The sequence below is a fragment of the Teleopsis dalmanni genome, chromosome 2, assembly GCF_002237135.1.
Source record: "Teleopsis dalmanni isolate 2A chromosome 2, ASM223713v2, whole genome shotgun sequence".
NCBI lineage: Eukaryota > Metazoa > Arthropoda > Insecta > Diptera > Diopsidae > Teleopsis > Teleopsis dalmanni.
The window spans coordinates 146,327,326-146,351,904 of NC_051847.1; the positions used below are offsets into that span (position 1 = coordinate 146,327,326).

The following is a 24,579-nucleotide window of genomic DNA, read 5'->3' on the forward strand; positions in this document are numbered from 1 at the left end:
TAAAATTGATAATGATTTTTTTTGTTGTGTTAAACACATAATTTGTAATAAATTTCACATACAGAGGACGCTTATAACTGTATCAATATTTAGCTAGCAGTCAATAGATGGCGCCACAATGATTTTTATGCTATGTTAAATACATCGTCTTAAGAATTTATGTTGTAATTGAAATTAAATAAATCAATTAAATAATTGATTGAAATTATGTTTTATTTAAATAATGTTTAAACAAAAATTTTTCACATTCGGTTAAGGTAAATATTAAGTTTGGTTATTACCGTGGTGTCTCGCGATACATAAAAAATTTTTTTGACTGCAATTGTATATTTTTTTAGATGTATCTTTTTATTTTTTCAAACGACTGACTACATTTTTATGTATATTTTTAGCAGAACGTCTAAAAATAAAACGTTTTCACTTAACCCAAAAACACTTATCTATCAGATTACGATAGTAACTTTTAAACATAAGAAGATAGATCACTTCGTTTGACAGTAAGCCTTGACGGCTTAAGACCACGGTGCTCTACAAATACATGTATCAAGATAATGCGCCTATAATCGTCCTATTGGAAATTTCAAGGAATTGCCGCCAGTATTAAGGAAGTTATGTGTTCAGGACATAAACTCCACCTCGGTATGATATGAGGCCTACCAAAGGCTCCGCTGATCTTTGGGTCTCAGCACATGATGATGAATACGGACTCCACACCGAGCGAATAATAAACAAATACCAATTATTCTACTCGCGTAAGTTTGGGTATTAGCCACAGCCACTAAAAGTCCAACATCAACTGATCAGCACAACTACCATGTACACTTCTGAACATTGTCAACATAACGCCGGGATTTCAGTCGCCTCTTACGACAGGCATACCTACCTCGACGATATTCTAACACTTTACCTTATTTCGTTTGACAATATTCAAAATGTAATACACTGCAGAAAAACTGTCCAACTTTGTATTATCTAGCAAATATTACACCCCCCATTGGCGCAATTCTAACCACTGACCCAGGTCCCAGGTACCTACGATGTTTGATTTGAAAGTTGATAAGTCTTGATAATTTTTTATAGTTTGTTTGTGAGAAGAACCTTTCTTACATTGGCATTTTAAGTGTAGTTCTTTGTCTGGGGAGCAAAAACAGTTAAAAGTTTTTGTATTCTATATTTTAGATGCTCACCTCTAAAAATATGAAGCTCTTCAAGCTCTTCAAGCACCTATTACTTAGTACATAAAAGTAAACCGGTAGTATCAAAGAAAACCGTAACGGAACACTGGATTATAAGGCAGCATTTAACCAAGCTGAGCCTGCCTTGTGGCACTCATCTATCATCACTCGAACTGAACACAACGGAACACCGGTTATGTCTACATCCAAGCTTAAGTTTTTTCAGGCTTAAGACTTACAAGTACAAATAAGTCTCACCGATGCTAATTAATATACCATCTGCTTCGCCAGCTCCAACTTTGTAGTCTATCAAAGTTGGCTTATGTGTGTTTACTCCTTGATGCGATTTGGACTAAATCATCGGTCTTATCGTGGTATTCAAGATATCCGCTTTATATATTTATAAACTAAAATGTGTTTATATTTTAAAAATTAATGGGAATAAATTAACACCACCTTTTTTTTCTAATAATGCCTTTATTATTTTATAATATTATTTATGAAATATTGAAATACTTATACAAGTTTTAGTTGCACTTTTTAGATGTTATTTTACTGGGTTTAGTATTATATCTATATATATGTAATATATATATATATATATGTATATATTATATTTGCAAAATTTATTCATTATTTTTATGTATGATTTCAAAAAGTAACTATGCGTAATTATTTTTATCTTTTATGTTAAATGTTTGTAGTCTAAATGGTTTTTACTGTAAATGAAACAATTACAATCTTATATGATAATGTTGATCTTTATATAATATATATATGTACGTATGTATAGCAATATTTATAATTTTATTTTCCTAGTATTAATCATTTTTTACATAATTTCATTTTTTACTTTTAAATTATATAAATGTTTTCTTTTTTTATAATACAAAAAGGAACTAGAAAAGCATGTAAGCTAATAATGGATATAAATTAAAAATAATTAACATATTGACTTAAACGGAATTCATTAAATAAAATCAAATGTGAAATGATATAAAAGAAATGGTTAGATACATAAAATGATACTTTATACAATATAACATACATAAAAAAGATCAATATCAATCTCTCTGAAAATATCAATATTAACAGTACTAGTTCAAAAATATAAGTAAATCTAATATCCTATTCTGACATTAAACATGAATTGATTAAAATAAATAATAAAATTTCTATAAATTTATTTTTATTTTTTTTAATCCAGATAACTTATATTCATTAAAAATATGAATATAATAATACGATGAATAACCAATTTTTGTGTAAGTTTTTTTATAAATAATTTTTAATTATAATTAGTTTGTTAATTTTGATTTTATTTTAATTAATATTTTAATTTTATTAATGTTATGTTTATATTTTTTTAGAATATTGTATTTTTTTATTTTGTATTTAATTTATTGTTTGAAATGTTAAATTTTGTTTATAATTTATATTTTTCAAATTTAGTTTATTGAATTCTAATATATGTTTAATTGTTATGTCTACAATTGCTTTCAGTATAAATTTTAAGTGTATGTATATATTATTTATTAGAAATTATTTTATATATTTACTAAACCTTTTAGTTTTTTTCTTATATGCCTAAAATTTAAATTTTCAAAATAATTAAAAGTTTTTGTTTTTAGAATCGCTTTTACAATTTTTTAAGTAAAATTTTAAAATTTTTAATATATTGGAATTAATTATTTATAAATTTTATTTTAATTTTCATAAGTTTTTCCTAAAACCATTTTATATTTATTGTTAATATATTCAATTGTTAAAATAATTTCTTACTTTTAATTTTCTTATAAAAAATAATTTATTTTCAATATTTTCTATATTCTAATCCTGTGCTAAATTTTAATTTATAGAATTTTTTTACATTAAAAAATGTCTTACATTTATTTTCATTATAGAAAATTACACAATCTGATAAAAAAATATTAAAGAGTTTCAATGTTTTTTTAAAATCAATTAACTATTAATCTAGTAAAATCTAACTAAGGTAACTTCAAGAATTATAAATATTTACTATTATATCTTCTTAGACAGATAAAACAGAAATTTAGAGGAGACCAATAATACTCGACTGGGTTTTACACTATTTTTGGTTAAATTAATAACTACTTAAGCAGTAATAAAATGATGGATGGGCACGAATTCTTAAACTGATAGTTCGAATAGTACTTTTATTATTGGTCTTAAAGACTATTCACATACGGAGAGACAACAAGATAATGACGAAAATATAAATGTGAAAAATATATTTGTTTTTGTTGTAGTTAAAAATTAATAATAATTATAGTTATTTATAGATATTGTTATAAGTATGATACTTATATTTACATAATAATAATCACTTTTACGAAAGCACTTAAAATATCGAAATGAACTTTTTCCGTTTCATATCATTTGCACACATTATCTTATCTTCATGAACTGGATGTTCCAATCAATTCTAGGTAAGAAAATAAAAAGTGGCACTGTTGTTTAAATTGCACCTAATTACCTTTTATACCATTACTCTAGTCTATTAGAATGAAATTAAATATTTTGGCATCGGAATATATAAAGACTCTTTTAAGGGCGGTTTTGTAAAAACTAATTTGAAGTGCATATGTCCATGTAATGTCTAGTGTAAGTTGGTGCGACATATTTCAGGAAGGTTTGAAGCCGGACAACACCCCCAACATCAACAACATCATGCCTATGATACTGCAGCTTTTCCTCCATCTTCCAACTAACTACACATCATTTGAAATTCAGTAAATAACAACTCTCGCTTTGATATGTATCACTCTGGTTATAAGATATCTTATTTTATAATTCAATTTTACAGCGAAATACAAAACCTTTAATATTAATTTAATGTTCTGTTAAATAGAAGTGAAACATAAAAGAGTAATCTTGCAATGCAATACAAAACCTAACTCTTTATAAACTTATGTTTACAAATAATAATGCGCAGCAAATATCCAGAGAATGTCCAATAACGATCAGCCGACTCGCACAAGTTAAACTACAACAAGAAATTAAATTCAAAATCCTAAATGAGGCTGAATATGGCACACTCTAAAACGATCAAAAAGCAATATAACTCGACATGCAGAATTGTGGAGTCCACACTGTTCTAGGCAACCCGGTACGCTGGCTATGACTTGGAAAAGAACAATAGAACGCGAATTGAATGAAATTATTCATGGAATTAAATTGTGCCCATTATTATAATAAAATTAAATTTAATTTGTTATTAGAGGCTCTATGTTTCACATAAGCGGAAGGAATTATATACATTAATATATATAATGCATAAGTGCGTCTAATATACAAATATAAGAGCAATAGGTTGTGTCATACCGTCTATTATCATTACAAATGTATTGCAATTTCGAAGCCGTGTTATATTAAATAAAGAATATAATTCCAGTACCTTATGCTCTGCTACTATAAATAGTCGACCCATAATACCATAAGATTAAGCTAAAGTAGAGATTAAAGAAAATCTAACAAACTCTTTGCCTTCTATAATTCAATTGATAGTTATTTACCCTCAGCGAGTTTTCTCTTAAAGAATTCAAATATTAGCATTAAAAGTATATAATTATAAATATATAAATCGAAGCATATATAATAACACAAGCATGCAAAATATTGGTATTTAGCATTATTGAGTTATCTAATCTAATGTTGGATAGAATTTAATTTGATCTAGGCAAAGGGGTTTTGTTGCCCAAAGCACACTAAAAGTAACGCATAACACATTTATTTAGGGGTATACATTGAAGCCTGTAGATTTCTAGTTTCTTTCACTTGAGTGAAAGAATTCCAAACTAATTTTTATACACAAATAACTTTCACCAGTTCAGGTGTCTCGGAGTTCTAATGACTGTGACTATAACAAAAATAAAACCTGAGACAAAAAATGATAATTAATAGAATGTAAATATAATTATATTAATAACTAAACTTTCAGAATCTCCAAAATTTTTAAAAGTTTAAAATATAAACGATTTAAGAAAATCGAAAATATTTTCTTCATTAATTTTTTTAACATATCAAAGTAAAACTTAATAATATTTATTCCAATATAAATATTATGTAGTCATGAAATTACTTTATGTGTCTTCTTGTGCATTATAAATAATTTATAATAAATTATATTTAATTCAAAAACCTACTTACAAATTTTAACAAAAAAAACATTAAAATTAATGTAAAGAAATCAACCAATAGATGAAAGCAATGAAAAAAGTCATCAATTATTTTAAAGAATTTGTTTTTTTTTTAAATTAAAAACCAATTTTTTTTACTACATAATAAATCATTTTTTATTTTCAATTTTATAATTTTAATATATATAAATATTTATATTAAATTTTAAAAACTCCGTAGTTCATATAAGAAACATAAACTTTAATTTTATATGCATGTATATATATATATATATATATTGAATTAATAATTATATTTTTAATTAATAATTATATAAATTGTAATTGTACTTAAATAATATAAAATTAATTTTAAAATTAATGCAAAAATATTAAATAGAAGAAATTAAATTACATTAAATTTTTATATAATTTTAGTAATGATCAAATAATACTTAATTATAAAACTATTATAAGAAATTATTGTGTTTAAATTAAAAATAAGTTATTCAAAGAAAAAATTTTTTGATATTACGTACATATTTAAACTTTTTTTAAAAAATACAAATTTTGACATCGTTATTTTAATTTTGCGCATCCAAATAAGCTTATTTTTAATTGAAAAATTTAATTTTTTTTTATACAAATTAAATACAATTTTTTCAGTAAATTTTACAAATGTTTTACATATTGTTACATAAAAAAAATTCTTAGCGCTTTAAATTTTTTTTAAATTTTTATATTTATCAATATTTTGCCGCGTGCAAAATTGTAGAAAATTTTTTGCAGTGTACAAGAGATTTTTATGCAGTTACTTGAAGCTCTTTAAATAATTATTTAATTCAAGATTTTGCAGTTTTCTACAATAAAATTAAAAGTTATAATTTTTTTTTGCAATTTTGTTCTTATTAAAAATCTTTAAGTGCAAAATAATTCATTTTTTAATTTTTAATATAATTTATATTTAAACTTTTGACATTGCGCCTTTTTAGCTGAAAACATTTTTTGTTTCTGTTTATTTAATTTAATGCAATTTTGTTTATTATTTTTAATTTATTTTTTACACCGAAAACCTTCATATTTCTTACAAAAAAACAGGCTAAAATTTATTTATGCACTATACGCATTTGTGTTTTTATATATAAACTTTTTATACAATTATTTTACTGTTTCATTTAAAAATTCTACAAGTTTTAATATATATTTTTATGAATATGTTTTTTTTTCTACAATTTAAATACAATTTTTTTTATAAGTGCAATGTATGTTAATTCTTCATTTCAGTAAAAAATTACAAATGTTTCTCATATTTATATATGTATAGTAAATTTATACTGTGTGTGTTGTATGAAACTTCGCTTTATATTAAACAAGTAAATATTTTCATTTAATATTTATACGTAACAATTGTTTTTTGTTACTATACAATCTACATTTATTACAAGTAATATGTATAATATTTTATGTTATATTTATTTATATATTTATAATGTTCTTAATTGTGTAAAAAATGTTTAATGTTATAATATGTATATTATATATTTATATTTATAAGTATTTATAATAAATTTGAAGTATATTTATTTACTTTCTTATAAAAGTGTTTTTTTGTTTACTACTGTTAAAAATTGTATATATTATTCTTCTAGTATAATAATTTATAGCAAGCAAATTTCAATATAAACACAATATAAATTGTCAAATAATTTTTTTGTTTAATAATTAAATAATCTTAAAATATGCATGAAAAATAATATTAAAATAATATGTTGAAGAATACGCTTTATCTTTTAAATAACAAAAAACCTGGATTGATATGTGTGTGCGAGCCTTAAAAATCCTTAGAAATTTAGAGTTTAAAGGTTAGGTTAGTTTTAAGCCCGAGTTTGTGACTTAAACGTAGTTCGACTGTACTTTCAGTGCGTTACCCTACCTCTTATGCTGTAATATATTTTCCTTTTAAGCGATTTAGTTTTTTAGAGACATTTTATAATGTCTATAATCTTCATTAAAGAACTGCCTACATAACATTAACCAATTTATATGTTTTTTTTTTCTTTGAGAATTTTGTGTGACTACAGTTGTAGAGTTTAGTTCGTTTTGCTGTTCTATACTCCCAACTATAGGACAGGATCCAATAATAATTCTGGCCCTGATAACTGCAGCTACAGAAGTCAATATATCATTAAGATATATAAAATAATAAAGTTTTCACTAGAAACACAAATCTTAGAATTTTCTTTAAGATTTTGTATGATCCAAATTTGAGTTGAGTACCGAGAAGTTTTTGCAACTAGTTTCTATTTTAAAAACTAGTTATATTTGGTAGATGTGTCTTAAATTAATATATTAATAAATTTTCAAAATCTTCATTTTAATATATTAAGCAACTAAGTAATTTAAATACTGGAAAAGAACTGAGTGATGAGTTCAAACAAGAATCATTAAAATTTCCCAATTATACTCGCTAATGGGGAAAAGTCAAAACAAGAGTAACTAGTTTTTAAAAAATTTAAACTTTGTTAATTTATTGTTAAAATTGAATAAAAAAAAGCGGTGAATTATAATTAATTGATATAGAATGAACAGTATAAAAAGTATCTAAACATAATTGTTTTTTTCTTTGTTAAAAGAACTATGAAAACATAATTTATTTTCATTATTTACTTTAATGACAAGAAAAAGAATCTTATACTCTCATACTGTATTTAAGTAAGATTGAATTGCAAGAACTAAAGATTTAATAAAATGAGTTTGTGGTAAGTTAAAAGGAATTTAGTTAGTTATAACGAATTTGAAAGTCTTTAGAACGCATTTAGCCATCACACATTCAAAAAATTTGTGCGGGAAATAAACCAATTTTTATTACAACGAATGTCTGTGAAGGGTAACGGGCATTCATTGAACTGGTTAATAACGATTAACTAGTTCTATTATGAAAATAGTTCATATTTTCATTAAATGAGTATTACAAGTTTATAGGAACGTTTTTTTTATAAAAGGAGTTATTTTAGCACTTATTAGGTAAAATAACTATCAGTTAATATTTAACGTTAAATATATTTTAAAATTTGTCTAAAATCATCATATATAGGTTTACTATATTTAATAACTCGGCAATATGCTACATGAAATATATTAAGAAAACTAAGGAAAATTAGGAACTGAATGATATTGGTATATGGATGCTTCATAAACTTAGAAATAACGAGAATGAAAAGTAATGTTATTCCTGTTCATCATTTCCAGAAAACATCGTCTATGCTTCTTATTCTTCATGTTTTTTTTTGTGGTTGACAACTAATTTTCTTATATTATTTTTTTGTGTTTTTTTGTTTTGCAGTAAGTGAAAAGTTGTCAGTATTATTTTTAAATATATTATTTAAATACATAAATTCAAGGATATTTTTAAAAATTACAAGCACTGGCTGAAAATTTTTGTTATTAGTTTAAATCAAAAAACTTGAACATATGTAAATCGGTCTTAATAACACATGTCACTAATCCATTTTTATAATATGAATAACTGTTACAAAAAGCGACTCTTCAACAATATAATATTAAAAAAAAAAATAAAATTAAATTATTTAATAAATAATACAAGCAAACTAGAATGAAAATTAATAATATCAGTTCATTGTGTACATTTCATACGACAACTTATTTACAAAATTATTATAGAAAAAAGAACAAAATATTATAAAGGATGTGATTATAAATAAGTAATTAGTCTATATAAATCAGTAAAAATTAAATAATTGCAGCAGATTTTTGTGTTTTATAGAATCGATAAATTTGAATAGTTGGTTTTTTAATAAAATATTTAATTAAATAAATTGCTTGGATATTTTTATAATATATTCTTCATAATTTTACAATACTGATATAAAAAGTTTTAAAATAATATTCATTCTAAATCTGATACATGAGTATCAGTACTACTTATACATGGTAAAATCATATCATAAAAATCTGCTACATTTTATTTCTGTATATATAAAATTAACTTATAATTCTCATATTGTTAAAATGAAAACAAAAAATATTTTCCCGTTTATTAATTACATAGAGCTTCACTGGCTTTTACTCTTGAATTGTACAAAAATCGATTACTTAAATACTAAAAATCAAGCAGTTCTGAAAAAATATACAATTTCGATTTGGTTTGTCTGCTTTTAAAAAAATATACACTATTTTGAAAAACAAAATAAAAAAATAAATTTAAAAGTTTAATAAAGAATTTACAAAATTTTAACAAAAGTTACTTTTTTACAATTTTACAAATGTGGAATATATATTTTAATTTAAAATTAATTTTTAAAATTTATAAAACAAATAAATTCGTTTAATTCGTGTTCGAAAGTTTAAAAAATATATAACAGTTAATATATGATTAGTAGTAATATTTGTACAACAGATTTTTGTAATTTTTACAGTGTATGATTTTTGTTGTTTTTTTTACAAAACTTCGGTAGTAAATAGAATTTCTTTTATTACAAAATTTACAAATATACAAAATCTTCTAAAAGTATAGAAAATATATAGAAATTTTTTCTTTTAAATTACATATGTGTTAATATTTTACAGTGTACAAATTCAAGAGAATTGACTTCTCGATTTTTATAACAGGAAAATATTTTTTAAGGGCAAAAACTGTGTTAAGTAGAAAGAGAGAATAAATTTTTTTTAAAAATACGTCCGAATACAACTAATTAAAAAATAAGGTTAATTATTTATATTATACGAAAGGTGGGTCAAGCTTTGCCTCTGTTCTTATATGCACATACACTTTGTAAATGCGAAACTTATATATAAATAAAATATATTAAAATAAAGATCAAAAAAATTAAAATAAAATGAAAAGCACGACAAATATTTTTTTATTCTCAACTTATATGAATCAGTTGTGTTACATGAGTTCGATGTCTTAGGCAAAAATTTGTTAATGGAAAGAATTTGTTTATATACACTTCAATCTTAATAAGTGTTACTTTAAGACTCCCTGCCCAACTATAGAAGCCTTTTAAATATATTTCTCAAAAGTACAACTGCAAAAGCTATGTGAATGAAGGTATTTTTATTTTTCTCAAAAGTAATAGAAGAATAGTTTTGAGTTCTATTTTGGAAATAATAAAATATTAAACTCTGCATTAAACTCTGCAATAAGAATTTAATTTTTTTCCAGATAATGAATAATTTGGTTAGCTATATATGTCTTACGAATGAGTTCAAGATCAAATCATATATGCAAGGGAAGCTTTTAGATAAAATGTTGAATATACTATACTTTTGTTTGCCATTTATTTATACTATTAAGCATTAGTAACGAGTATTCATATGTACACATAAGGTGCTTTTATTCAAGTCGAAGGTCTTACGTGCCTACACATGTCTGCACTTTAGGATTATTAAAAGAATGTTAAAATATTCAATCAGAAAACTATTGAAGTTAGATTGATTCTAGTTATACTCATAACTTATTTATAACTTAAAATGGCTATTTCATTTCTCAATAAGTTAAGGCTGTATAGAACTATTGACTTTCAGTGTACTTCACCCCCAAAGCAGATTTGAAAGAGAAAGATTGGAAGCTTTTTTTTGAATATGAAATATTACTCTTATTCTAGAAAACACTACCTCACAAACTCGTTAGAACTAGAAAGGTGAGTAAAAGAAAACAGTTTAAAGTCTTAATAATTGGAAAACTATAGACTATAGCAGCAGTTCTAATAATTTTAAGGACTTAATGATTTGCAAATTAACTGAATTTTATTATCTCAACATTTTTCTGTAACCAATATTTTTTTAATAAATTTTATATTATTATTTTTATAACAAAAATTCTTTATTTTTATTTTTGAAACAAATTAATTGAAATTATGTTTTATTTACACCAATATTTCAGAGTACCCTGAAGATGACTATAGAATATAGTCAAAATATTAGTTTAAATATAACATAGTTTTTTAAAATAATTTAAAAAGTGTTTATTTGAACAATTAGCTAATTGCCAATTGGCCTGTTTCAAAAATAAAAATAGTAAATAAATTACATGAAAATATATTGAAATAACCGTTGGTGAAAGATCAATGAACATCAATCTTAAAAAATAATTATTTTTTGTTTTCATGTTTTTTACCGATTATTTAATTTAAGCAAAATATATTTCTCATACTATGTTTTTGTTAAAATTACAACAAATAAAATCTTGGTATAGAATAATTTAAAAACATGAAAAAAACGAAATGTCTTTAAAAAAATGTGTAATAATCGATTAAAAAAATGCTTGTAATATATGATCTAAATAAAAAGTTTTAAATGAAAAAAATTTATATAAATTATTGAAGTCAATAAAATAGATTGTATTTAAATAAATATTTTAAGTATAAGTCATAAAATTATATTATCAATTAGAAATAAAAATGAATGCAATAAAAAATATATGTATTACATTGTAAAAAAAAACTATTTGAAGTGTATTATACTAAAATTTAATTTCAAAATAAGAATATATGTAATACATAATTAACAGGATATAATAAAATTTTTAAAAAGAATTAACCAATGAAAAGATTTTTTTAAATTATAAGAAAAAAAATTTGAGTTAATTTGAGTAAAAAACAAATTTAAAAATATAAATACAGAAGAAATAAAGATATCACCAAAAGAGATAGTAGTTTTCTTTTTTTTTTTGAATATATATTTGAAAATCATAAAATCTTAAAGTTTACATAAAAATTAATACATAATCATAAAATATATATAATTATTAAAACATATTATATAAATACAAAAAATGTTTAAAATGTAATAAGCAGATACATGCATATACATCGTACAAATATAGAAGCACGAATTACAAATTACAATTTTAATTTAAAATAAAATTACTAAAAATTAAATACAATATTAAAAATTAAGCGTTCATTTAAAATATGTAATAATTAAAAAATACAGTGACTCAAATATATTTTAGAAATAAATAAATTTGAACAATTAAAATTTTTATATTTTAAAGAGCTTGCATAAATAGTTGTTGGTTTTGTTTATATTAAGGTGTGATTCAGTGAAGTGCTATGCTACAAGTGCTTTATTAATGTACTTATTTTTATAAACTAGTATTAGTTAGGTTAAATATTAATAACTATATTCTATTAGGGTTTCACTTGCTGAAGTAAAAAATATGGTTTTAACTTAATGTAGATAGAAGAGCGTACAAATTTTTTACAAAATGTTTTCTATATATATAAATATATATTTATATTTATAACTATTTGCATATTTGCAAAAAAGTAAATTTATTACATATTACAATCTCTTTACATTTGCTCTTTTTTTTAATTACTATTTATAGAGATGAGTTTTATAGTTATATATTTATTATTTTAAAAAGTCTTTCAACAAAAGCTAGTGAGTATAGAAAAAATATATTATTTATTATTATATGAGTTTCATATAAATTTTTGAATATATATATATATATATATTTATTGTTATTATAAAATTTCATTTCATTCACGTGTAGCATATGTTCATACGTTTTACTTTATTTTTTTGTTTTAGAAAAATTTTGTTATAATAATTTGCCAGTTTTTTTTTCTACACTACAATTCGGTAAAACATTTGTTCGCTTGCTTTTAAATATTTTTTTTTAATTTACAATTTATATAAATTTATTTATAATTTGTTTGATTTGTAGTAGAATACAAAATAGCTCGTACATATTCTCATATATACAGATAAATAATATAAGTTGTCAAAATAATTTTAAATGAATTATAACAACCATTTATTTCTGCATAATTTTATATATAAAGAAATGTTATGTTTATTATATCAATGAAATTGTGAACATATTTTTAGTTCACAGTTAATATTACCAAAACTAATATAATTGCATTCAACCATTATTAATAAATAATGACCTGTTAAAGAACATTTAATTTGTCATTCTTATTGTATCTTATGATGTCATTGATGCTCAATATTTAAGAGCAAACGTTTTCAGTACATCTGTGATTTCATATATGTATTAATAATTAAATATTGTTACTGATATAGTAAGCACTATATCAGTGTCTAATAAAATGAAATAAAAATGATTTAAGAATCATTACAGAAATTTTGATAGAGCACTATAGGTTAAATAATCACTTTAAAAAGTGAGAATTCACTCCAGTTAAACTTGTAGGTTTAACTGAGAAAAAAATTAACTTATTCAGCACTAATGCACAAGTAAAAGAAATATCATGCTGGGCATCTTATAGTCGATGAAGAAGTTAGATTCATTATAGTAGGTTCAATTCTACAATTTATAAGCAAATTATGCTCAGAAAACTATTCTATATATAATATGAAAAGGGGAAAAAGGAGATCTCAAACTTACAATGCAAAATGACTTGACTTAATAAATATAATTATAATATTATAAAATTTACAATCATATATGATTTATGTTCTAGATATCTTAAGCTAACCAAAGCCATATTTCCACAGTTTCACTATTTATATTTAGAACGACGACAGTTGTTTAAGTTAAAGTTTTTTGAAATATATATGTATATATATATTGTATTTCAACTGTAGCTTTTAGCTCTTACAAAAGTGAAAAGTCAATTTCATTTTGGAAGAAAATTTGCATGTATAAAATATTAAATTAATTTATTTCACTGAGAGATGTAACTGATTGATAAAATCTGCCCAATATATTTATTATGTACGTATCTAAGTTTTTGTGTGAAATTTTTACTATTTGTATTCTAATTTTAATTGGTTTTATATTATAAATTATGCTAGCAAATCAAACTGAAATTATTTATTCCAAACAACTGGCCTAGAGAGCAAGCTTTTATATATTTATATTATTTTTTGATTTTGTAATTAATTAATTACACGTGCTTGCTATATATTCAAGTTACAATAATTGTTAATAAACATTATTTAAATAACATATTTATAAAATCAATCAATTTCTATATATACTTAAAATTACGTGAAATTTTTTATAATTCTCTTATGCGTATAAATTAAATTAATTTTTCCTGCATTCCGCATACTTTTAAATTCATGTACGCGATTTAATTATAATATAAGAAAGAAATGTTTCTTTATAAGGTTTTCTTTTACTTTTACGTCGTATGTGTCCTGTTTGTCGTCTGTGATATACATGATTACAATTTTTTAAAATTAAAATACTTTATAATAATTATATATACCATATATAAATGTATATATGTAATAGTATGTATAATGCGTAAATACTAAAAATTCTTATAAACATGCTTAAGAAATCTATTTCATTCATATTTCTATATATTTTTAATTTAATATATATAATTTTTATTGAATGTATTTATATATATAATATTTATTTATAAATTTTGTATGTTTTTTAATTTAATATTTTATTAAAATTTTTGTTTATAATTTTAATCATAATAAAAATGTTTTTAGAAATTATAGTGAACATTTAATAATTTTTTATTATTTCAAACTGTAAGATAATTTGAAATTTGTGAAACTGTTTGCATTTTCTTTGTTTTTAATTGTATTTTAATCTTTCATAGGCTGTTATTTACTGTATTATACGCTATAATATAGAATTGAAATATTTATAAATAATAGTAAAAAACTTGCATCTGTTTGTTTTTAACAATATGAAAATCTTTTCTTAATAATGCTTGTGAAATAAATCTGCAAGGGTTTTTATATGTTTTATTTTATTTTTGTTGAGTTTAAAAATATAGTTTTAATAATTTAATGTTTAAAAATGTCATTTTTACATAAAAATTGTTTACAAGTTGTAGTGATATTTTTATACATAAACGAAAATATAAATAATACAAGTATACAAATTAAAAATATAGTTAATTTACAAATATAATTTTCGAAAAAATATTGTTTGTTTAAAAGGAAAGTTTGCTTTTTACATATTTTTACAAAAGAACATGCAAAGTATACACAACGGATACAAATATGCCTGTTACATAAAGTGAGCGAGAGTGACAACTATATAGTAGAATGTCACGTTTCTGTGATGACAATATAATTATAATTTTTTCAATTTTTCTATTAACATAATAATTACAATTTCAAATTCATTTATAAGCAGCGTCATATAGTAAATTATATATAAATAAAATCATTTTTCTTTGTTAATGCATTCATATACATACACTCTATTACTAAATGGGTTGTTAATGAATCGTTTGTGAGTGTTGTTATTTCATTTAATATAATATATATCTCATATGAGTCTCGAATTGTTACACTTAAAATTAAATGTTTACAAACAATTTTTTACATATAATAAATTACAAAAATTGTACAATTAAAACATACATAACATATAAGTAGTTTCAAAAAATTTTTTAAAAATAAAAATAAATATAAATTTGAAAAGATTTTTATCTTGCTTTTGCATGCAATACAGTGCGAATGTTTGAACTTTTTCAAGATTTTTCAATTGCGTTCACTGAAATCAACAGTTTCAAACATAATTTTGACTTATTCTTGTTATATGATTCATAGTGTTCACATCATCGTGCAAAATGCTTGAGTTCTTGCGCTATAAAGACTGAAAGGAGTTTAGATAGTTTGGAGAAAGACATTAATATCAAATTATCTAAAAACTAATCCATACATCCATACATTTATGTATATATATATTAATATATTAGCGCAATTTATAATACAATTAGCATTTTCTGTTTTCTGTTTCTGATTTAATTGCTATTGCTACATCTACTTTTCTCTTACTTTAGAGTTGTTTACACTTATTTAGCTAAGCTTATATTTTTTTTACATATTTTGTGTTCTCTTGTATTCTCAGCGAAACGATTAGAAACGATTTCTCTTTTATAAAATATAAATTGTGTTTTATACCTAGCAATCTATTTATGTAGTCAATAAAATTTTAATTAAAACTTATTGAATTGTGTCTGTCCGATATTAAAAAAAATTGTGGTGTTTGACAAGGAAACATTTAATTAATTAGTCCTTAATTATTTTTTAAAACAGCAACATATTACAAATTTCACCACCCTCTATTATTTTCACCACGATTTTTCTTTTCACCACTCCTTACTATTTTCACCACATTTCATTTTTTTCATACTGCTTTATTTAAAATACTATAATACCTAATATCTAAGCTAAATTTTATTCGAAAAATTTCTGCTTACTACTTTATTGTTTTACTAATTTCTATTAACCGTTGCTCTTGTTCTATTTAAGCTATTGCTGTTAAACTGCTTACAAAACACCATTTGTTGTTGGTGGACCGATGGGTCCGAGACCGCTATTGACAGCTGTTACTACAGATGTAGCGCTGCTGCTATTTGTCGATACAGCTGAAGAAGCAGCAGGTGATGCTTGTCCTGGTGCTGTTACATTAATACAATTCTCTTGTAGCACTATGCCATTACCGTTCATAGCGCCTGCACCTACAACATTACCAACATTCGTTGCTGTTGTTGTAGCCACCATAGCTGCCAAACCACCTGTAACTGTTGTTGTTGCTGTAGTGACTGCACCTCCTAGTGCAGTGCTACTCGCTGCTACACCTGTAGAGCCTGTTGCTGTTATTGGATTAGCTGTTTTCATAAAATATTTCTCCAACTTGGCATTGATATGTTTGCCATAGGTATATTTGCGTAATGCTCCCATATGTGGGCGTATCTTATTCATGAGTTTCTTTAATTGTGTTGGCTCTGAGACATCAATCATCTTTTGTACCACATAATTAGCGTATTGATCCTTCATCATAACATGCAATGCACTATAAGAGAGAGGAATGAATAAAATTTAGTTATTTTTTAAAGTATATTATTATTGAACATATATTTGTACTTACTTATCATTAAAAGTACAGACTTCATCTATGAGACCAGTGCGTTCGGCGCGTGTTGCATGTGTCACGCACTTTTCAACTACATTCGAAGCAAATTTATGTTGCGACAAAACGAGCACCTTGCCACGTACGCTGCTAATCAAAATTGATTTATCTTCTGGTTTGCCATGTTCTGAAGTTGGAAGCAATCATAGGTATCAAGAGTGAGAAACGCGCAAGAATGAAAAACGTTAATATATTAGGTAATGTAAATAACAAAACATATGTATATATAAATATATCAAACAAAATTTATCAGCTTAACGCGTAAAAAAAAAATGGGAAATTATAAAAAAAACACACCATTTAGTATTCTAAAACACCGTTTAAATAGTTAAAAAGGATTACAACTTCTGATATCAAAAATATTATAAAGTTTTTGATATATTATTTGGATACATTAAATAAATAAATATTAGATTAGAGGCAAAAATTACTTCGAAATCCATATCTAAAACATAGTTGGGAAAAAGGACATTTTGATATTTATTCAAAGACAATATCTGAGCATATATACCATATGTTAGTAGGCAACAACTCTCTGATAAATATCATCTAAATAGCATTTACAATACTTTCATATATTCGTATGAACTTTGAGCCCTACTGTTCTGGCATTAACAATTGCCAAACGATAACGTTCGTTAAAGAACAATTTTACATTCGTATTATTGGTTGTTAACGTGATTCGAGCTAGTTATATCTAACAATCGTCTAACGCTATTCTGCGATTAGAATATAAGACTTTCGGTTTATGGCTACCCGTGACTGTGGAAACAAGAAAATACTAGACGAAACACTATTTCCACAATTAATTCGTAAGCTTATCCGGGACTATTCTCAATAACAGCACTATGATATTTTGACTATTTCCTGGGTAGTAACCAGTTTATTGTAATTGTAGTATATTAATATTTGAAAATTCTAGTGTATGTATGCGTGTGTGTGCGTTTTAGTATGTTAAACGTCAGTTCTGTTTTTTTGATACTGTTAACTGTTGTTGTTTTTGATTATTTAGCTATGTATGTATGAACATAGTTAATCACTGATTGCTGGTGAAAATAAAGTATTTACTTAGTTAACGACATCTAGGATTTTATCTCATTTTATTTTTTTTTATATCTAATTATTTTGTTCCATTAGTTTTGTTATCTCATACTTTGACTGCTTTTTCATAAGTGAATATTGTTTTTGATTTAATTTTTATATTTGAACTAAGTGGTTGAGCGGTCAGTGAGTGGAATGAAAGGTTTTAGTTGGTATTGGTATGACTTTAATATTAATCACTAATCCAGGATGGTTCTTTAATTTTTGTTTGTTGTTTAATAATAGAATTTAAAATAAATATCATAGTGTTTGGTATTGGTTTGATCTTCACATGATATGGCGCAACGTACCAGCTTAGCAATATATTTATTTTTATTTATAAATACTAGGAGGCTCTGCCCCAGCAAGCTTTCCCCGACAACCCTCGTTATATTCATTTGACTCTGTCATATTTAATATGTAGGTATGTACTTTTCACATTCTTCAAGCAATCCCAACATTTTCGTCTTCTATTGTTTTCATTTGTTTTTTAAACTTAAATTTTCGATGCGTTAAGAATTTAGCATTTTCTTTCAGCATCAGTTAAATTAATACAAAAACGACACATTGTCTTTTTTTTTTCTTTTAATAATAAAAATAACCCTGTACTGCGCTAGTGGATAGTATCACAAATGTACCCCGTCGCACATTACATTTTTTATAATAACATATGTATAGAGAAAAATAACACTTTTTTTTGGGTTTTTTATCTTTTCTCTTTTGTTTTCTTTTTTGCCTTTTTTCTTTTTTCTCCTTTTCCTTTTTTCCCCAGGGGGAGTTTTCTCCATTTTTCCTTTTTCCCTTTTATTTTTTATTTTCCTTTTCCCTTTTTTTTTCCTTTTTCTTTTTTTATTTTTATTCCTTTTCTCTTCTTATTTTTTTGTCCTTTTTCCCGCTTTTTTCGTTTTCTTTTCATTTTCTTTCTTGCTTCTACACTTTCTCTCTTTCTTTTTTGCTTCTACACTGATCAAGTTAGAACAAATATTAAGATTTTTACGTTTGTTCTGTTTTAGTTTTTAATGGTTTGCTGGACGAAATAGGTGAGTTCTAAGAAATCGAAAAACATCGGATAAGTTTCCGAAATTGTTTATTGATCATTTATTTATGTATTTCTTTTCTTTTTATTTTTATGTATGTTGACGTAAAAAGTCAATATATATCAGGGTTCGTATTTGCTCACTCATGAGCAGCTCAGGCTCATGAGCAAGAGCCAATTCTTACGTGAGCCCAAAATTGGCTCATGAGCGTGAGCCCATAATTGGCTCATAATGAAGAGCTGCTCACCAGCGTGAGCCTTCAAATTGCTCATATTGAAGAGCTGCTCATGAGGTCTCACGAGCCGAGAGCTCACGAGCTCAACTGTTTAATAAAAAGCGATTTATTAGTTTATTTGCTTTATTTATTTTTATAAACGTTATATGTAAAAATATATAATTTCATATTAAAACAATATAATGAAACAATAATTTGAATTTGAAAAACAAATTTATAAAATACTAGTAGATGACCCGGCGAACTCTGTTCCGCCTTAAAGGCAATAAATAAGCAGTTTTTTTTTAATTGGAAAAAATACAAAAAAAAAAAAAAATACCTACATTAATCATTCATAATTTATTTATTTTTATATTTATTTATTTATTTTCTTATATCAAAAATTTGATAATTTCAAAACCTACTTTGTCGTTTCTCACCACTGACGTTTCATGTCAATTAAAAAACTAAAAACTCAAATTTTCAACCATACCATACATTATAATTGTTAATTATTTATTTTGTTGAGTTTGCAACAACCAGGTAGTTTTATTGATTAAAAACGATATTTATTGCAACACAAACTTATATTGATCTAATACAACTTTTAAAAACACATTAACTAAGTTATATTTCTATCTGTTAAATTTTAATAAAATATTTTCTTATATCAAAAATTTGATAATTTCAAAACCTACTTTGTCGTTTCTCACCACTGACGTTTCATGTCAAGTCACACGGGAATGCTGTCGAACGGGATAAAAAGTATCCTATGTCCTTCTCCTGGCCTTAAACTACCTCCCTGCCAATTTTCAGCTAAATCGGTTCAGCCGTTCTTGAGTTATAAGTGGTGTAACTAACACAACTTTCTTTTATATATATATATTATTATTTTTCACAAATAAACAATAAAAATGTATTTATTTATTTTAGGAACTTTGATTATTTCCATATTAAAGTTAATTCAAGGTTATTAATATTTTTAATCTTTTTAATGACATGTTTTCACAAAAAAAAAAATAATAGCAAAATCTTAAATTGGGCGCATGAGATCTCATGAGCCGCAGCTCATACTCTTGCTCACGAGCGTGAGCCCATTTATAACTTAATGGCGGCTCTTGCTCGTGAGCGTGAGCTCTGTAGTTGGGCTCGCTCGTGAGCGTGAGCCATCGTATGAAAAGAGTTTTTTGCCGGCTCATGAGCCGTGAGCAGAATGAGCCGCTCATGGGTACGCAAATACGAACTCTGATATATATATACCAATGCTTTTGCTGTTGTACTTTGATTTTCTGTGGAACATTGTGTTCTCTTTTAACTTTGGATGATTTTTTTTTGTTTTTTTTTTTGGCTTGTCTGAATATTTTTAAATATGTTTGTTTTTTTTGCCTTTCCAATTTCAAGTCATAATTTTAACACTCAGAGTACACTCATAAGAATTCAAATATAAATGCATATAAATGTTTTTCTCATACACTACTTATGTGCAATTAACATTCGCTACAGAAATAATTTATAAGTTTATTCGTTAACGAATGCCGATGCTAATAAATCATTAAGTAAATAATCCATAAAATTGAATAGTAGAGAATTAATAAAGTCAATACTACTGGAAACAGTTCTCCTATTCAGTTTCCGACACGATTCCGATTTCCGAAGGCACGCTTAATTTTTTATACATCAGATTTCAAATTTATAATTTTTTACGTAGAAGCCATCGAAAATAAGTGGACACTTCACCTGTTCATTACTCGTATTAGTAGTTTTTTGGGTAAACAGGAATAAATTTAAAACGTCAATATCTTTAGAATTCTACAACGTATGAAAATAGTTGCCCACAGTTGCAGATTCTACCATAATTCGTTGTTAAATGGACATGTGTGCGATGTCGAAATCTCGTCCATACTTCATATCTTCGCTGTTATGTTTAGATAGAGAGGTTTGCTAATATACTTTTTGTTCTTAAGTTATTTCTTTTATAAATGTTTTTCAGAAAATATTTTATGTTTCCTATTTGTCAGGTTTTTAATATTTAAAAATAATTACTAAATAGTTATTAATAAAACGTAAGCTTTATTATTATAATTATTTTCTTTTGATGTATTTATATTATAATATATATATGGTTCGTTTTCAAGCTGTTCTCTTTAATATATTTATCTAAAGTTATATAATTAAATTACATAAAAATATATCACTTACCCAAAACATGTTGTATAACGTAATTTCCATACTGATCTTGTATCAACTGTTCAGTGTGCTCGTGTAATTCTTCCAAAATTGGTGCAGTCTGTTCCGGAGTGCAATGTTCTAAGATGCGCTGTATAACACGACAACCATAAGGGTGAGTGCTGAGCGAATAAACTTGTCCCTTGAAAGCATTAATTATGAACTGCAAAGCAGATGGATCAACACATTCAATGCACTTTTGTACTACATGATTGCCATTCTGATCCTTAACACACTTCAAAACATTACCATCTAATTCGCGTACAATCTCCTGCTGCTGTTCAGGCGAAATGCTTTCCAGAGCTTTTTGTATAACACGACAACCGTACATTTGCAAAGCTAACTGCAAAACGTGCCCCTTAACCTGCATGCCAAGTGTATTCTTCTGTTCTGGAGTGCCAAACTCAAAGAATTTCTGTATAACATAATTTCCAAATACATCTGTCATTAGACTGAACGCAGCACTGAGTATCTCATTAAAGACCAATTGCTTTTCTGGAGCTGTAGCGCGTTCAAGTTTTTGCTGTATAAAACGAGAGCCATGCTGATCTTGTGAGAACTCCACAATATGATTCGTCAAGTGACGCAGTTGTAAATTTAAATATAACTGATTACGGAAGTCTTCAAGCAAGCGTGAACGTCCTGGTTGTGGTGCTCCTGGCACAGCAGCTGCAGCAACTGCTGCGGCAGTAGGATTAACACCGGCTGCAAGTGCTGCTGAACGATTTGATGTTGCAGCTGCTAAAGCTGCTGATGTAGCATTTGGAATGGGTAAATGTTTTGAGAAGAGTGAATTGTTTGAACCGAACATATTGTTAGCAGCAGCAATAACTTGTGCAGTTGCTGGTGGTAAGCCGACTGCCATTTGCTGGCGGAATTTGGTTTCAGCGCCTGGTGCGCGATTTGTCATTAGGCACGACTGTGGCGGCGGTGGAGTTATGGGTGCACCAATAGGACTCGCTGAAGCTGTAGCACCAATTGTACCATATGTATTAGTAACTGTTGGCCATTTAGCACGTGCTGCTGCAGCAGCAGCTGCAGCTGCTGCTACTTGTGATACTGAAGTTGCGGCTATTGTGCTACTACTGGTGTAATCCATAGCTGATGGGCTAAAGGCGGAAGTAGTGCGATCAAATGAGTCACGTCGTCCTGTCAATGAGGATGTGTTGAGTGCAAGTGCTATGAAAATAAAAAAAATAAAATATATATTATTTTTAAAATTTTTATTTAATTGTAAATTAAATGAAATATTTTTCTTTTTTGGCATTTGTTGTGGGCTGCATGCATTTTAAATTTTAATTTATTTATTTCATTTTATTTGTTATTGATTAAATTGTACAAAAGAGCTTTGGTTATGTTTTGGTTTTCGAATTTACCAAGTTGATATGCTGCATTTGCATTTAGTCACGTTTTTCAATTTCATATTTACTTTATTATATCAACGCAATCCAAATATAAAATATAAAATACAAAATACAAAATAAAAACTAAAATAAAAAATAAATACAAATACAAATATAACCCGAACCGATACCAAACACAATTCGATATATAATATATAAAGTTCAAATATTGTATTGTCAAGCAGGATGAAAAAGGACTCGTCATGTGCATTGGCAAGTGAGTTTCTGGTTGGGAGTTAATTTTGGTTGCAGTAGAATGTATTTTTATATTTTTAGTGCCTCTATGCCAGGCGAATTGTTGCGAATAAAGATTTACGAGACATTTTAAGTAAATAAACATGAAAAAGGAAGTTAAAACAAAATAAAAAAGTAGTAAAATTGAAAAAGTAGTTAAGTAGCTTTTTAATGATTTATACAAAGTGAAATTTTATGCCACTATAAAAGTTTAAAAAATTTTTTATATCTATAAAAGAATATTAATTTAAAAATCAATTAAAAAAAATTCTCTTAATTACTTTCTATTAGTAGATTTATTACACAATATTCGTTTCGTTAATGGCAGACAGCACAGGATATAGAACTTATCTCCATTAGATACTTTAAAAATCAGAAATATCTTCTAAAGATCTTAAGCTCAAAAAATAAAAAATTAAAAAGACATTTATGTGATTAAAGATTAAAAATTTTTTTTTTGTTAGCAAAAAGCATTTTCGACATTTAATTAAAAAATTAAATCTATCTTTTATATGCAATGCAAAGTATTATTTTATTTTTCTTTCTGTCTAATATTTAAGGAATGTATTGTAATACACAAAAAATTTTTGTTATTTAAGTTATACATTTCATTTGTAACCACAAATCAACAAGTTTTCCATAACATTTTCCATAATATCACAACATTTTATAAGAAAAAATAGAAATCCGTACAAAATTTAAAATCAAAAAGGATTTTCAAATTAAGTAAAGTAAATAGGACTAAATTTCAAATATCATAGTGTAGTGATAGTTTACATCAATACAGACTATACTACATACTATATACCTATCTTACAACATATATATTTACTTGAGAATACGATTAAAAATTCAAAACCACACATGAATTGATTGATGTGCAATTTGTCTACTTGAATTGTGTAAAGGATATGGACATGTTTATGTCAAATGTCAAATGGACTAATCGAATTGTTTAAGGATGTATACTGTGCTTTTCTATTTGTACGATGTATATTATATGATGTTGAGTATATATCTAAAGAACAAATAAGGCAACTGATAAACGAATTAGTTAAATTCTCATAAGGATGGATGTTGTTGATGCAATTTGCAGATTAAATCATACTAAGATAATCGCTGTGTGATTGCTAATTTAATAGCAAATATATAATGATGTAAAATATCAGAAAATT

General features: G+C 25.2%; 1 protein-coding gene across 3 annotated transcripts in view; it reads right to left on the reverse strand.

The window, feature by feature from the left end:
- Nucleotides 1-15,620: 15,620 nt before the first annotated feature.
- The window catches only part of LOC119678125 (maternal protein pumilio), a 400,630-nt gene continuing 391,671 nt past the window's right edge, over nt 15,621-24,579 (reverse strand). For all 3 annotated transcript variants that reach the window (XM_038089798.1, XM_038089799.1, XM_038089800.1), the window contains 3 exons: nt 21,741-22,946; nt 17,169-17,337; nt 15,621-17,093 (listed from right to left, as the gene is read on the reverse strand). In XM_038089798.1, the coding sequence (XP_037945726.1) occupies nt 16,568-17,093; nt 17,169-17,337; nt 21,741-22,946 (1,901 nt within the window). In that variant the 3' untranslated portion in view covers nt 15,621-16,567. The remainder of the gene's footprint in view (nt 17,094-17,168; nt 17,338-21,740; nt 22,947-24,579) is intronic.